General features: G+C 33.7%; 1 protein-coding gene across 1 annotated transcript; it reads right to left on the reverse strand.

Annotated features, from left to right (window-relative positions):
* Window positions 1–15,397: 15,397 nt before the first annotated feature.
* LOC149255947 (uncharacterized) lies at window positions 15,398–16,456 on the reverse strand. Its single transcript, XM_089455162.1, has one exon. The coding sequence runs from the start codon at window positions 16,454–16,456 to the stop codon at window positions 15,398–15,400; it is 1,059 nt and encodes a 352-aa protein (XP_089311288.1).
* Window positions 16,457–17,850: the final 1,394 nt, after the last annotated feature.

A 17,850-nucleotide genomic window follows, 5' to 3' on the forward strand; every position in this document is an offset into this window, starting at 1 on the left:
TTTGTTAAGTATAATCAATTTTCGTTTTATGTTTTATTAAATATGTTATAACACTTAAAAAAATTATATTGATGATTTAATTTTTTTTATTTTCTTATTATTTTGAAAAAAATTGTTTTCTAATTGGTTAGTTAATAGGAGAGGCACTTTTTCATGTTTTTAAATATTTTTATGTGTTTTTTCTTGTTTTCAATTTCTTGGCCATCACTTTACAATATGAGGGCTTCCATTCTCTCCACCAATTAAATGATAAAAAATCAAATTTCAATATATTAAAAAATATATATATTTTCCAAATATTTTACATTAACATATAGATAAATATTTAATTATTTAATATCTTATCTTTAATTTTCCATTATAAATTTTCATTAATTTTTTTCTATTTCAAACTCAAAGCCAAATATAAATTGTCATACAACATTTATTACTAATTATATTGCTAACCTGTGCATATGTTTATGGTCATGATATTCAAGTATGAGCCAACATATTTGTTAAGATTCTCATCCAAGGGATATAGGACAAGATAGCTAGTCTACACCAACACAACTTGAGGAGGTGAAATCAATCCTTTGCCAAAAGCAATTGGGTTCCCATTCATCTAATAACTATGTAAATCATTTAGTTATAAATTTTCAAACCTTAATAATGGAATGAAAAAAAATTCTAGCCTCCTACTTTATGATTTAAAATGTATATACAATTTTATAAATTTTCAAAAAATTTCTGCCAAATTTTCACCACCAAATACTATAAAACTACAATTTCTATAAACTAATTTTATTTGTTTTCTAGTAAAAAAACAAAAATTATATATATATTAACACCTAGCATGTTACGTACATAATAATACATCATTACCCCACATAAATATATATATAACACTTAGCATGTTTTCTACATAGTAATCATATATATAACACTTAGCGTGTTTTGTACATAATAATCATTGCAAGTAGCAAATATTATAGTGTGTAATTAAATATAAAAAGTTTGCATTTATATCATGAAGGTTAGTGGAGCATATTTCACTGTTATCAAATTATCAAACGCTTGACTTTGTTAACAATATTGTATGAGTGGTCGAAGATTGAAGTCGGTAACATGTACGGGACTACAACTACATTTCTCAAGAGAAAATTAAGAAGCGAAGTATCATTAATGGGGTTGTATTTTGTAATTGTGAAACGAAATAAAATCGTATGAAGTTAGTTTTTTCAAAATAAATAATTTGTATATTTTTTTTAACGGAAATGAACATATATTGTTATTTAATAATATTAATGTTTTTTTTATAAATTGGAAGAAGTTAGTAGGACAATTTGTAAGTCAATATTCATTAGAACTTAGAACTTTTTATTTAAAATTGATAACATTTTCATTAATAATGATTTGGGAGTCTCATATCAAGGGAATGTTTATCTCAGTCTTATTATAGTATGCTAATAGTAATCAATTAATATGTACAAATTATATTTCACTTTGGTTTTAAACATGTGACTTTCCATAAGGAAACACATGTTCTTAACTATTAGGCCACTCGAATTTGCACTTGAGAGTAATGTTAGTGTTAATATATATTTCTTTATGAATATAATGTTAAATCATACATTTTTTGTATGAGGCTAAACGCTAGGTATTTTAGATAACATATAATGACCTTCGAGGAAATTAGATGAAATGTTAGATATCTAGTGTATAACACTGACTTATTTAAATCATATTTTGGTCTTGGAAGATAATTTACAATTACTTCAAATTGACTAAAAATCCATCTTCATTAGATATAAGGAAGTTGGTTAATGACCCAAAACACCTAAACAAATTATAAAAATAAAAATTTTCATTTACAAACCACCAACAAATTATTCTAATTAATTAAATTTTATTTACATACCACACTGATTAAACATTAAAATTTAAAAATTATATTAATAAAACCAAAAAATTAATTAATACATTGTAAATTTTTCTTCATTTAAAAAAACTAATAAAAATAATTAATATATTTTTTAAATAATATTATATAGTAATGTATATTGTATTAGTGATGTTTCATAGAATTACCTATTCTCACTCTTATTATTTATTATTCATATAAAATTCTTTGCTTACATGGTAAGTAATTATTCTTGTTAAACAAATTCACACCATAGAAATATGGCTCTTACTCGAACTTGAATACGAAAGATGTTTGTTGCATTTCTAACATCACACGTAACTTGTACCGTTGTCTTTCTAACTTTACAAGTAACTTGTATCACTTTTAATGTGTGGAATATGAAAGGTAGTTGGTTTATTTGGTGTTATTTTTAATGTGTAGAATATCAAACATGTATTAAGTAAGATTTTAGATTACATTAAATATTTAATAAATTATATATTTGGCAAAAAAAATTAGAGTATTTTTTCCATTTCATTTTGAGAATGGTATTTAAAATAAATTTTATATTTTCTCAAGGTATAAGATTAATAAACAAAAAAGTTTGAAGGTTTTATAATAATATATTATGAATTCAATATGTTAATATAGGAATTGAATTTGGGTTGGGAGGATCCTAATCCTTCCTCCTAACCACCTAAGTATAAATTCAATTAACAATTAGTAAAAATATGTTAATTCTAATTTTGTATTATTAAAGTACAAATATCCCATTTAACACTAAAACATGGAAGGTGGAAGCAACAAGCAAAGGTTAGGGTTAGCGTTAAAAGTTTTAGAGACATTTTTTCATTTTCCCCCCATTTTGTAGGGAAATGTTTTACCTAATGTAAAATAATAACATGTGTGGTGGTGGCCCACCCTTTGAAGCGTTCAACCCCTGTGTGGGATCATTATTCAAAATACTAAAAAATCCCATAATAAAAATTCTTTGACAGTAAAAAAATGTTGTACTTTTAAGTTTGTAAAGAGAATGGTTAAGATTCTAGGTAAAATCAATAAACCACGTAATCAAAACCATTTTGTTTTCAAAAAATACCCTAATAAGGAATTCTAATGAGACATGGTCAAAGCTCTAAATCATACAGTCCTAAGTAAAAGGTCATTGGCCCTCAATCATAAGAGGCTTAGTTGAGTTCTTCTATCACAAGGAATTTTTTTAATCTTTTTTGTTTGAATTTAAGGAGGGTAGAGACATATTATTCAGTGGAGAGGGGTAGTTTATAAGCTCTAATGAGTTTTACTTCAATTGTTAGCCACCCACTTTTAACTATATGAGCATATCTTTGGGAATGAGAGTTAAGGACACTATTCAAGCTCATGAGAAATTGGTCATTAGCAAATGTTCCTCATGGGAGTGGCTCATAGTGAATAACTTGGGTATTAAATACTCCATGCAATTACTCTAAAAAATGATATTTCATAAAGTTGGATCGAATGCCCTAACAACATGAAGATAACCTGATATATATTATTTTTTATGGGACTTCAAAGTGAAATGAAGGGTGGTAAGTGTGGGGGGATCCTCTTTGATCCTAGAGGATGTGTAGAAACTTATTATGCGTTGGTTTTAAGGATCAATGGGAATAATAAGGCAAAGGCATTAATTGTATTTCAATGACTCTAAAGATTTGCCAATAGGGGTTAAACATGTCACAAGTTTCAAATGTTCCTCCGTAAACATACAATTTATCCTCAATCTTTTATTCCCCATTCAATTGGATTAAAGAGAATAATCTAGAGAATTGTGGGTCCAACCAAGCAGTTTAAATCCATATCCTATTTCTAGGTCTTGTGGGCTCTCAATGGAAAGGAAAACCATCTTTCCAATATTAGAAATCAATTAGAAGAAGGGTTTATTAATGTAAAAGTGAGGGCTCAATCCACACACCCCTCTCTTGAATTGGTTACATGTTTAATAAACCACAACTATAGCAAGCATGTGGATACACCTGGATAGTTGACAAGTTAAGAAGTTATGGCTACCGCACTCACCCCCATTCCCATACTTTATAACAATGATGAAGAGGAATATGTGGAAGAAACAAGGTAGTATCTCATAATTGTGTAGGATTACTTGGAACTTATGGTTTCTTCCTTCACTACTACAACCTACTACACAAATGTAAATTTGTGGAAGAACATTTCTCAGGGCGGTGGTAGGGTGTTGGGGAGGATTGATGTAAGGTCTACTGAATTGGGTATATTGTTTTATAGTAGTCAATGTGGCCCAATGGTACAATTGGAGATGTTTCATGTGCAAGTTGGTTGACCTCAAGCTAAAAATATGAGTCTATGTAAAGGGGATGGCTAAGGCGTAACATGTTGTGACCAATGAAACATTACAATACAACAACTTGTATCATATGTGAGAGGAAAATATTTTGGAGGAGGTATAGGAGAAGTCAGGGCATGTGAATGAGAATAAGGTGCAAATTTGAATTTTGTAAAAGATGGAGAAATGTGTGTAGGGATCATGTAATCTCAATAATCAAGATAATTGGAAATGAAAACAAAATTGGACTTAGTGGTTGCTAGTGTAGACTAGCTAGTTTTCTAAATTTTCTCGAGTGCTTTTTGCACACTTCTCCACCTCTAGTTAGTGAAGCAATTTCATTTGGTTCTTAAGCTATCTAGGAAGAGAGAAACTTTGAAGTAGCATTAGAAGAAACATATCTTTTAGCTCATCCAAAAATGGAGAGGACCATGAACAATCATGATGGAGAATACCATGTGCAAAAGAGGCTCTTTATGGGCCAACCTTTTAAATTATCTCTCAATTTAAAACACATTGAATGTTTTGGTTTATTTTTTGTTAGTATGTATGACAATATACACACTATACAAGAATATTTAGTGCTTAGTCAATTAACTCATAGGTTTTTTTTTTTTTTTAATCCAAAATTGGAATTTTGGTCACAACATGAGATCTTTTTTATCTATATTTATATTACAATGTCTACTAATTAAATCATGACCCTTTTATAATGAAAAATTACCCATTTCTATTAAAAAAAAAACAAGTATATATTCATATATTTTAACCAACCAATAACAAATACTCAAAACAATGAACCCACTTGTCATCCATGTCTTTAATGATGTGATGTAGTATGGTGGTGACATGTGGCGAGTCTAGCACGTCTCAGTTGTATGAATATTGACTGGACATCAATTGGTAAAAATCTTTTGAGGGCCATAACTTTATGCTTGGAGCTTGGAATGAGGTAAAATTTATATTGTTGGAAAGCTCTCCACAAGAAAAAGCGAAAATGAATTCAAAAATGAAATCTAGGATAGCTGCAGAAAGACAAAAGATTTTATACCTCACCTCCATAAAATCGCCTTGAGGATTGAGTGTGTTACAGAGCCTATAAACCATCACACAAAACTATATATTCTAGATTAACTTAAAATACAAACTTATCCATAATTTATTATATCTAAATTTTTTGAAAGAAATGGGTAGCGTGTATTAATCAATCTGGTAAATGGGCCAATACTCTTACATTCATGGACTAATCGTCATCTATTGAATTCCATAATTGTTCAAAATGATGTCTACTACTACCTTGCCTATGCCCAAATATGCCTCTAACAAGATTTATCTTATATGATCTAAAAAATAAGCCATTATATAATATTATTTTACATAACATTTATAAAAAAAGAGAGATTCTAAAAAAAAACTACATTCTTGGAGGCCCATGACTGTCAACGAACTATCATTTTCTTCCATTGTTTGCATTGTGAGTTTTGGGTCCAACTGATCCGCAAGCTCGCCTGATGGATCTGCGAACCAGGGGAGGAGGGATCTTGGAGTCCAAATACCTCCTTGAGAACACCTAGACCTACGAATTCAACTTACACTTCTATTCCTTCTACCTTTGAACTAAGTTTGTCAACTTTCGTGGCCAGGTTGACCACTGTTAATATGAGTCTCTCTACTTCCTCTCTTAGAGCCTCAATCTCCTGCATTACCAGATAGAAATGTGAACTTGCTTCCACCACAAATGTCTCCCCAAATCTATTTATTTTGGTAAGGTTATCCTCCACCAAAAGCCACAACTTGGATCAGCCTAGAACTATCGTCACCTTCTTCATTTGGAGAGGTCGTGCTTAACAACAAACAAAAATTCGCTAAAATTATGAGCATTTCCAACCTTATCACTTGCCATTTATAGTCAAGGCTGCTCACAATTCTAATCCCCATCTTCATTGAATTACCTTGAATTATTGAACCACATTTCATTGTTGATTTCGTCAGTGTCATGCACCCTATCCTTCATCCAATGATCATATGTTCCAAATTTAATCCACTAGCAAAGGAATGAAGTACTATCCTGAAATATGATATATCCCAGGGTGGGTTCACATGTTGAATGACATATGTAGTCCTTGAGAGTGATGAGTGTCGTCTCCAATAACCACCTAGAGGGGCAGACTAAACCTATTTTTGAAATCGAGGATCGTTGCTTCAAGGATGTCATTAAAATATGAACTAAAATAATAATTAATATCATGACATATCTTGGGGTCCGATCACTCCATCTTGCCTTGTTGATTAAATTATCCCAGACCTCCAATTTATTATTCCAATTGGGCTTCATGGAATATATTGAAATGATGGGTCTCCTTAGCCCAGGAGAAGAACACCTTGATCAAGACATGCACCTTTAATGGCTTTCTCATTCGCCCTTTTGTTATTCTCTATTTTTATATGAAAATAATATAGATTCAATTTTTTTAATTTGATTTCTAATCCATGTATCCAAGGGGGGTGAATCTTTCTCACTGAGATTTTTATATTTGTGGAATTTTTGAATAATTAGCATTGAATCACCCAATACAGATATTTGACGAATGCCTCTTGCAAGAGCTAGTTTTAGACCTTACCAAAGTGCTAATGCCTTTGCCTGGTTATTGGAGGATTTCCCCAACCCCATGCAAATTTGAGCTCTATTTCTCCATCGGGGCAGTTAATTACCCCTCCCTCTCTTATGTCCCCCACAATTTATTCAAGGATATATAATGTAATAATATTTTCTATAATTTATCTTTATTCTAAAGAATTATAGATTTAATATTATAAGATTAGTAAGAACTAATGTGAAATTAAAATCTTATATTTCATTGTAATATTTACATTAACAAGTATTATAAGTTTATATTTATATATTATATATATTAAATTTATAAATTAACTATAGTTACCAGTTATATTTATATTAAAATTATAAAATTATAATTATGCCAAGATGCACTCTCTAGCCCAACATGAAAGAGATGTTGTAATTTCCTATCTTGTCCTATTATATAACCAGCCTAGATCCATCTTAACTCTTGATCTACCAAGCGTCGAGAGGGATCAAATCTCTTGAGATGTAAATCTCTTTTAAAGTGAAAACAAATTTTATCCCTCTTGCTACTTGGTATATCCGAAGTTAAGATGGATCTAGGCTGGTTTGATTCCCCCTTTTAAATAGACTATATTCTACATGAATGACATGGGTCAACACCATGGGTTATCATAGACCTAAAGCTCAAAAACCACTAGTAACTTGACCAAATCAAGTTTACCTTAACTACCCAAAATAATAATAATAATTATAGCATAGAATTTTCATTTTTATTATTTTAGTTTGAAGTTATTTTTATTTTAACATAGGGTTATTTTACTTTTATTTTATTTCAATTGGTCAAAATGTTTACAGGACATTACATCTCTACCATAGTAGGTTGGAGAGTGTCTCTTGACACAAAAATTTTGACTCGATCAAATTACATAAAATGAAATTAAAATTAAAATAATAAAAATAAAAATAAAATGAGAATAAAATAAAATAAATAAATTAGTAATTAAAATAAAAATTAGCTAAAATAGTAGCCTTGGGAGCAGTTCAATTGGTGATCGAAGTGATATGAAATCGTGCAAACTAAGAGATTCAAGGTTCAATCCATCATGTTGTAACCCGGTCTATGGAGAGGAGGACAAGTCATAGGCCCTAGAGGTATAGTTGTAGCAGCCCCCTAAAGGTATAGTGGTAGCAACCAGAATCGACCCTGAGCTAAAATTTAGCGTTGTCTGTTTTTGGGCTCTAGGTTTTAAATATCATGGGAAAAATCATGGGTTGTTAAAACCTAGAGCCCAAAAACTAGCAACAGTAAATTGACTATTTTATCTCAATTTTGTTTTGTTTTGTTTTGTTTTGTAACTTGAGGGATCAAGGTTTTGAAAATCATGGGCAAAATCATAAGAATACCATTGCCAAAATCATGGGTTGTCAAAACCTGGAGCCCAAAAACTAGCAACAATAAATTGATTATTTTATCTCAATTTTGTTTTGTTTTGTAACTAGAGGAATCAACAACTGAGTCAGTATTAACTTTGGGTCTACTAAGCGCCGAGAGGAATCCAATTTTTTTAGATTTGCACCTCAAATTATTTGATTCCTCTCAGTGTTTGATAGAACTAGAGTTAAGATAAATCTAGACTAGTTGAAATAAATTAAATAAAATATATAAAGTCGTATAGCTCATTATAATAATTAACTAATATAAATTGATATTTATATTAGTATTAAATTAATCAAATTATGGTCAAAATAAATTTGATATAGTGTGTATTTTTATTATTTCTAGAAACAATATTTCTATATTACGCGAGTTTCATTTGTATTACTTTCACAAACATAAGGTAGATTGTATTGTATGTATAAAGTTTAATCTTGTTTCTATAATTTATTTATTAATTTTCATCTGTTTAATTTTAAGCAAATAAGATGTAGTTAAATTTCAAAATATGTTTAAGATCTATGTTATATCTAAGATTTATGCTTAGTTAATATTTTTAATTATTTAGAAGTTATTTTGCAACGAAAAAATTGTATTTTTTTTTTATTTCGAATAAAATATCAAAAGTATAACCCGATCGAGGTGTGGTCCAGTGGTTGGGAGAACCTAGGTATAGTAATGATGTGTACCTCTGAGACATGTACTGACACCCCCCACGTGCTCAAGGTGATGGGTGCAGCAACCCTTGGCATGAATGCATGCAAGGGTGGTGGGAAAGGTGGCAGGGACGGAGGTGAGGTAGGATGTAAAGGAGAATACGGTAGGAAAGAGGGAAAAGTTGGTTTATGGCTAGCAAAGGAAGAAAGTGATGCAGAGGAACAGGAAGGCAACGAATTTTTCGGCTCCAAGCTTGGATACGACCTGCATCTATACACGGGTATGTTTTTCGGCCTTGCTCCTCCATTGCAATGACATCCTGTTTGGGGATTTACTGGTGGGAGAGAGCGGATATTAGGAAGCTTAATTGGGGAGTCGAGAATTGTTGGTGGCAATGGGGTAGGCAACTGGTAGCAATTGCCTGGTTCTGTGTTTATATCTTGCATCTATTGGGTATTTCCTATGGTCTCTGTTGTGTTAACCCTATGCTATCTGGTCTGGAGAACCCGGGTTCTATTAGCTGAGGTTGGTGCGGGGTTGGTCGTAGAAGGCTTGTGAGCAATGGAAATGAAATGGATACTAGGGAAGGGGGGAGCAGTTAACTTGGTGCATAAGAGGCAGGCCATGCTACTGTAGCCAAAGCACTTGCTGGGATAATGGGAATTCCCACTAGGAATATGGAAATGCGAGGGACTTAGAGGAGAAAGCTGAGCATGATAAAGAGAGTGGTAGCGCTAAAATTTCCTGGGCAGAGGGGGAAGGGTTACCAATTACTGCTTGGAAATATGATGGAGTGAGGGCGGGATCACGAGTTTGGTTGTGGCAAGAAGGGGCTTACTTGACTATGACTAGAAGGCAGTGGGTATGGATAAGGGGAGCGATAAAGGGATGTTGGACGTAGACCCCCTCTAGGGACTGCTCTCTCGACCATCCTAGCTTGGACTCTGATAGGGAAAGGATTGAGGAAGAACACGACGTGGCTTACCTTGCCGCAATACAATTCAAGGAAGGAACCAAATTATATTAAATTGTTTTAGATTAACAAACTGTCACTGTGAACAGGTCTTAGGAAGTTACGACATGGCTCGACCTATGAGAGATCATGGTCGAGGAAGGAGGGGACCGGCCTCTTGGAAGTTTAAGGAGCCGAGTATGTCCGAGCCCTGCAGGGGAAGAAAGTCGGTAGAAAACCTTATCACTGAAGCCATAGAGGCCTACCGTGAGGGTACTGATGAGGGAATTCAGAAGCTATTAGAAGAGTGGGAAGAGGAAATAAAGTAGGGTAGTGAGATAGAGGAGGATATGGAAAATTGAAGGACCTTAGTCCCGAACCCGAGCAACACTAGAGGAAGAATCACGCAGTTCAAGCAAACCTTATATCTCTATTGGCTAATGAAGATACGATTAGGAAAGGCCATGTAACAAATCTCGGTAGGCATGGTAGCTTCACTCCAAGGCATGTCGAGCTATAAGCAAGACATGCAGAAAATTCAATTCCAACTCCATAAGCAAGACATCAAGTGGGACAGAATTGAAAGACACATTCCATGCATCCTAGAATTGTCTGAGATGCCTAGATCAACAGTGAAAGACCCGGCACCAGTGGAATCGGCCTCAGAGGAGTAGAAGGGCTAGTCAGTTCTCTATGTTTACTTTTGCTTTATACTTTTGTTTTATATGCAGATAGCTTTTAATTTCCATCATGCAAGTCTATGTATAGCTAGAAATCTAGAATATGGACATGAACTAGAGACATATATAGCTTAGTTAGAGAGATTAAAACTCTATTGTTTTTGGATGGCCTACAATGCAGATAGGTGGCCAATGGACTTGGTTTCCCTCCGGGGCAAGTTGAGGTCACCTAGCCAATCCATGAGGTGTAAATTTGCCTATGTTTAAATAGAAAATAAAAAGGTCCTACTAAACTTAACAATATATATATATATATATATATATATAAAATATGTTTTTCCCTTATGAAAAAAAATAATAACATATAATTTAATATAATATTTACAAATTTATTAATTTTCATATATTTAAAATACATCATTTCTATATAATTTATAAAAGAGTACTTATTAATTTGAATAATTTGCAGATATATAATATTTTTATAAAATTGATAACCATTTTTAAATTTCATTATAATTTATTTAATAAAAAATTTCATTTAATATTATATCATTTACAACATTCGCATTCTAATTAAGTCCACGTCCATATTAAGGAGGTTGATGAGGTGGTATTATATCATTTACAAGATTCGCATTCTAATTAAGTCTAGGTCCATATTAAGGAGGTTGATGAGGTGGTTTTTTATTTAGAATATGAAAATATTTTATAAATTTTGTTTATGAGATGTAAAATCAAAATTTAAATTTATTAACGTTTTATAATTTATAATATTTAAATGGAGTTTTATAATTTATATTATTTTAATGGATTGTAATTTTTTGTTAAGTTTATTGACCACATTTTCATTGAGCAGAGTGTGGGTATGTTAAATAAAGGAGTTCAGAATTTTATTTCAATTTTTTTTATAAAATTTATAAATATTTTTTTAATAGTGTTTAATCAATCTGTTTTTTATTAGATAAAAGATTTCAATAATATATTATCTATTAAATAAAATGGTAGGGTATAAGTTAGTTTGATTGAGATTAGATTTATTAGTTAAAGAAAAATTAATTAAAAGTAATATTTATTAAAGATTTTAAAAAAATATATATATATATATATATATATATATTCATATTCATATGGCAAGTGAATCTTAATAATTGATCACTAGTGCACCAAAAATTAGAGAAAGGATTAGACATGAACATATTGTAGCATGAAACAAATTTTTGGTTGGATCCTGCAAGCAATACAGTTTTTTCATCCATTTATAGTTCGACATATTGGCACACTTTTGAGACAAAATTGGGAACATGGTTTTTGTCCACAACAATATTTTCATGCTCCCATGTGATTCAAAACATGCCGAGGTCATATGAATGGATTTCTAGAAAATAATTAATGCTTCAGCCTAAATCCACAACATGTTTTTAAATAGCCAACTTCCTCCTCCATTTGCATGCATATGAGGGTGAATCTAAAAATGATGAGACATGGGTTTTGTTCCCTGTATGGAAAATTGAGTATTACGTAGGTTGATTTCCAAAATTTTCCATGATATGGGAGATACGAAAGGTTCTTGGGGGCCAATTTGTAAAAAAAATACAATTTTCCATATTTCTAAATTATGCCCAAATCTGAAGAAAATGAGAAAAATCAACAATTTCTTCATGCACCAATCTATAATCTCTTCAATTACTTTATGGTTGCGTCAGACCCCCTTTTGATGGAAAATTGTTATGATCTTTTCCCATTTTATTTGTACTTGATTTGGCTATGTAATTGGAAAATTTATAAAAGCCAAGCCATGCCTGTGCACCTGGGAATACTATCGGAGTGATATTGTCATAGTTTTTTGCAACATGTTTAGATTCTAGGGACATCTCCTTTATGGGCATTGGACTATGTTGTCTCTCTACATGATGTAAAGATTGGGAATTGATATAACATGGAAATTGTTGCAAGATTTTATATTCTAGTTTTTATCCAACTTGTGATTTGATTTCTTTTAAGAGGCAACGAGCTGGTTGGGAGGGCACCCTAACCCATTTCGTTATCCTCTCTCATTTCCATTTTATCCTTGCTCATTTGTGTGAATATGTTTTAGATCTACGCTCATCTTTTGGTATTTTAAATATTAGTGTGCTAGTTTGTATTCTTACTTTCAAAACTCTTGGTTTGTTGCAATAGAGATAGCATGCTCTATCATTTTAGATTAATTCTTTGTTTTTTTTATTTGGTTCATATATGGATCTACTATAAAAATCATATTTAAATCACAAGAAAAGTCTAATTATATCGCTTTGTTATGTGGGATCATTTCAAGCAGCTTTGATTAAGGCATGAATGTACTTGTAGGTGCATTTCAAAAATAATCTTGAAAACGTTATCAATGTTATTTCTAGGCCTACATAATAGAACAAAGGTTATATATACATGTGCTTAAGATATCCAATGACTCATGTTGATAATATATTAATATATTGCATCATATTGCTTTAATCTTCTTATACACATTAGTTGCTAGTCAAGGGTTAATTTCATACAAATTGTAGTCAAAGAAGTTCGATCTTTGAGAATTGGCGAGACAGTGTGTATGTTGGACTTGTCATTACATTTCAAACAATAGTATGTCTTTTATCTAGATTCAATTCAAAAGGGAATTCAAGTATAAATGTGGTTTGAAGAAGAATATAATTTTAGAATTTGATAAAAATATATACTATGAACTTTTGAGATCGAAAAATGTTGCTACAAGTCCTTCTTTTATTAACATTTTGTTGTTGTAGGTTGCTTCCATAATTCAATTAGCTTTGAATTCGAACTTTGATCATTAAACATAGACCTGTAGCTTATGTTTTTATGATTACAGGTTATGGTTTTGAGGTTGTGGCAATTAGTCATTTCTAGAGTTCGTTATTGATTAGGTAAGTTCATTTGTTTATGAAATTTGGGAAATTTTGTGCAGCTTTGAAGAGAGTATTGTTTGATTTGAATAGAATGATTGAAATTTCTGCATATTATGCTTGAGCAGATTTAGAACCTTTCTTACATTACTTTAGTTTACACGAAGAAAGCAGGACCAGGTACATATTTGGTTTCTTATCTTGGGTATGTATTTTGCATTATGTGATGGTTGATAGTCATATTTGGTGTGAAGGATGTCAAAGATCTTGATTCTAGATTCCCAATAATTAGGGTTTGACTCTCAATTGTTAATAGTTATAGTTTTCTCTCTAAATTGCCAATAGTTAGGGCTTGGTCTTTAACTAGGGTGTGCTCTTTGATTGTCAACAGCTAGTGTTTACTTTTCAATTTCCAGTAGCTAAGGTTTGCTTACAATTGTTAATAGACTACATGATTAGTATTTATAGTAGTTAGAGTTTTCTCTCTAATGAATTTTTTGAGTGCAGGATTACAGCAGGGATTGACTAGTGCAAGAACTCATGGTGCAAGTAGATAGTTTCTTTTTCTTCCCATGGAAAAAATCGTAATTTCATTAAAACTAGAAATTACATTTTGTAGATGCATGTGCATATTTAGATAATATTTATAGAGCGTCTATCATCTTCCGAAGAAGCAGAAAGCTAGTTACCTATATCCACGCAGGGAGGTAATATCCCAGCAAAACTGTAATATTAAACCTAGCAGTATAGCATGCAACAGACCAAAAAGAAATTGTTATCTTGATCCACGCATGGAGATAACAGTCTAAACAAAGTACTGTGAACAAGAGTATTATCAAAAATATATACAAAATATGGAATCAAAAAACAACTCTATAAATTAATCCATAATGCCCATAAACGACCGATGACAGTATTGGTAATGTGCTCCATCATTTTTTTCTTGGATCATCTAGATGCCTGGCTCCTAGAGCGTTTCTTCTTTGGAAAGGAAATCAACATCTGTGTTCTGCTCCCTATAGATGTGATTACAAGTTAAATAATCAAAATGAGTTATCATTCTCAGAGTCTCATCCAGAATGTGTCTCAAAGAGTAAGACCAGCAATATGTATATTTATTCAACCAATCGCAAACAATTTTAGAATCTCCAAACAATTGTAAAGCATGGAAATTCCTCTCCAAAGAAAAACAAATGATGTGCATTGATGCTCATAGTTTTGCAAAATTATTAGTGCCCCTCCGTAAACCCATCAGCATACTATAAGAGTGCTTCTTAGATATATGTAGAATGGCTCCCCCACCACAACCAACTTCCTGTGCCGCCCCATCAAAGTATGCCCATGGCTTGTGGGGGTCCATCCGTTCCTGTGTAATGTTCTTGGTTCGAGGGGGAGGGGGGTCATCGGGAATGAAATCATAGTTTGCCATGATCTTAGCAGCTATTAAAGGCCATTTGGGTGGCGTATTTTGAACGATTATGAGGTTGTGGGCAATCCAAACTGCCCAGCAGAACAACATAGGGAGGTTCCCAAATTTCTGAGGAGTGACAGTAGAATACCAAGAGTTCTAGGCCTCTATCAAAGTATCCACTAGCGAGTTACAAGGAGGGGAGGCGGTAGCTCTTAAAACATCCCACAGCTTGCGTGCTTCAGGGCAGTTCAGAAATAGGTGGGATGCAGATTCACAATCATTTTGGCAAAGATAGCACCAGTTAGGTCCATGGTGAGAACACTTTATTAAATTATCCCCCGTGGGGATTTTATTTCGCAAAATGCACCACATTAATAATCTGGTTCTGGGAGGCGCCTTCAGCTTCTAGAGGTGTTTCCACCAAGAATGAAGGATTAGTGGTTTCCTTGGCTCCGCTAGAACTAAGTATCCGTCTTTTGGAGAGTATCTGCCTGATTTAGCCGATGCCCAGATGAGCTCATCTTCACCTTCAATTATGCGAATGTGCACCTTCGAGAGAGCCTATATAAAGTCCTTCCAGATCTGCTGCCATATAAGAGGGATGTTTAGCTGATGGCCTATTTTCCAAGCCTGAGAGAGGAAAGTAGAGTTTGCCTCATTTGCAATATGTGCATGCTCTCGGAGATGCATGAGAAGATCAATTGGCAGTCTATGCATGTTCCTGCATCCAATCCATGGATCGATTCCAATACAAACCCTGAGTCCCGAATGAATCCTCCAAGTGAGACTTGTGCGAATGGGGTCTAGAGCCTTCAGGACTGCCTTCCAAATGATCAAAATTCCAGATGTGATTCTAACCAGTCTCCTGATCCAGTCCAATATCTGTAATGGGGCGATATATTTTGAGGAAGCCACTCTCATCCATAGACTGTTAGAAGTGACCAGCTGCCAAACAAGCTTCACTGCCAGTGCTATGGAAAAATCATCAAGTTTTCTAATTCCCCAGCCTCCCCATTTTTTAGGAAGTGTGAGTGCATCCCATTTCACCCAAGCAAATATTCTTCCAGGCTGACTACCCCTCCATAAAAATCTGTAGTAGAGTCCTTGTATCCTTGACAAAATTCCCCTTGGAATCCATGCCAAGGACATCCAATAAATAGTTGTCACTTCCAAAACACTCTTGATGAGAGTGAGCCGGCCAGCCCGAGATAAATATCTGAGGTACCATAATCTAAGTCTTTTCTCCAATTTGGCAATGAGCCAAGTCCAATCAGCTATCTTATATCCATTGGGTTTTAACTTATACCCCAGATATTTCAAACCTTCATCCTGTCCAATCTGTGCAAAGTGGAACCGATGAAGAGCAAAATGTATTTCGTGCTGGGAACAGGCTGTAGCAGTTAGAGCAGATTTTCCTTCGTTGATTGTCATTCTCGTGCCTTTCTGAAATAAGGAAAAGGAAGCTCTGATGATTGTTAAGTCTCCAATTCTCCCATTAAGAAAAATAAGAACATTGTCCACAAACAGCAGGTGCGTGAGCGTACAATCCTCTGTAATCATAATACCCTTTAATCTGCCTCTCCTGTAGTCCTCTTTGATAATCCTGCTGAACCCCTCCATGATCAGAAGAAACAGAGGCGGTGAGAGTGGACAGCCTTGTCTCATCCCTCTTGCCGAGAAGAAGAAAGGAGATGCGCTTCCATTAATCAGGACACTAAATGGGATATTAGTGATGCAACCCATAATCCATTTTATAAAAATGAAGGGAAACCCAAGATGAGTTAAAAGCATTCTTAAGTATAACCAATTCACTCTGTTAAAATATTTTGATAAATCTACCTTCAAAATCATACCTTTGCTTTTCTTGATATGAAGCGAGTGTAACACTTCCTACGCCGTGCCTATCACCTCATGGATCTGCCTATCCTAAAGGAAGGCGAATTGTTCTGGTGAGATGTGCTTCGATAATATTGGTTTCAACCTGTTTGCAATAATTTTGGCTATAATCTTATACAAACAGTTACAGAGCGAAATTGGGCGGTAGTGATCAAAGGAAGATGGATTATCTGATTTCGGTATGAGTGCAATAAAAGTGGAGGTTATGGCAGCTTCCAGGCGTCTAGTAGCCCTGGATTCCTCAACTACCCGAAGGAGATCAGCTCCTATAAGATCAAAGAAGGCCAGATAGAACTCGATGGTCCAACCATCAGGTTCCAGGCTTTTGTCCTTGTTAAACCATTTTAAAGCGGCCTCTAGCTCTTCTAAAGATACTTCATTCATCAGCTCTTCGCCTTCATCTTGCTCCACAAATCTGGGGAAAAGTTGGGCAACTCTAATAATTTCAGCCAAATTTGCTTCCTCGGGGTCACTGTAAGCATTCTTAAAATGAGAGTTGGCTAAAGAAGCGAGCTGAGGGAAAGTGTTGGCTGTGTGTCCCTAATTATCCTGAAGCTTCCAAATGGTGTTAATCGCTTTCCTACCATTAGAAAACCTTTGATAAAATTTGGTATTTGCATCCCCCTCCTACATCCAAATAGCCCTGCTCCTCAGCCTCCAGACATCTTCCCTGTCCTTACGAATTTTTCCCCGAGCCATGTAGAGGGATGTGATTTTTTCCTTATGTTCATCAGAATTATACAACCCATCCTAATGATTTTCGAAATCGGCCAACTCAAGCTCAACCTGTCTCAGAGTTTGATCATCTTGTAATCTTTTTTGGTGTGCCCAGTTTTTGGTCATCTTCTTCAGCTCTATGAGGTTATTAATAAATCTTTCTGTTACATTTGCCCTCACCCGTGGAGGGTTTTCTTTCCATAATTTGGTCACTAAGCTGATAAACGAGGCTTCCTTGAGCCAGGTAGAGCAAAATTTAAAAGGTCCCTTTGGTCTTGCTCTACCACCATCCATTTCCATATATATAGTCAGAGGGTCTGAGAGTCCACCCGAGCCTACCCATTGCCTTATGTTGAGACCTAGATCCATAACTTGTTCTTTGACTAAAAACTGGTCTAGTC

The sequence above is a fragment of the Pinus tabuliformis genome, chromosome 7 (genome assembly GCF_031772625.1).
Source record: "Pinus tabuliformis cultivar Carrire ecotype Pingquan chromosome 7, CPIR1, whole genome shotgun sequence".
NCBI classification, from domain to species: Eukaryota; Viridiplantae; Streptophyta; class Pinopsida; order Pinales; family Pinaceae; genus Pinus; species Pinus tabuliformis.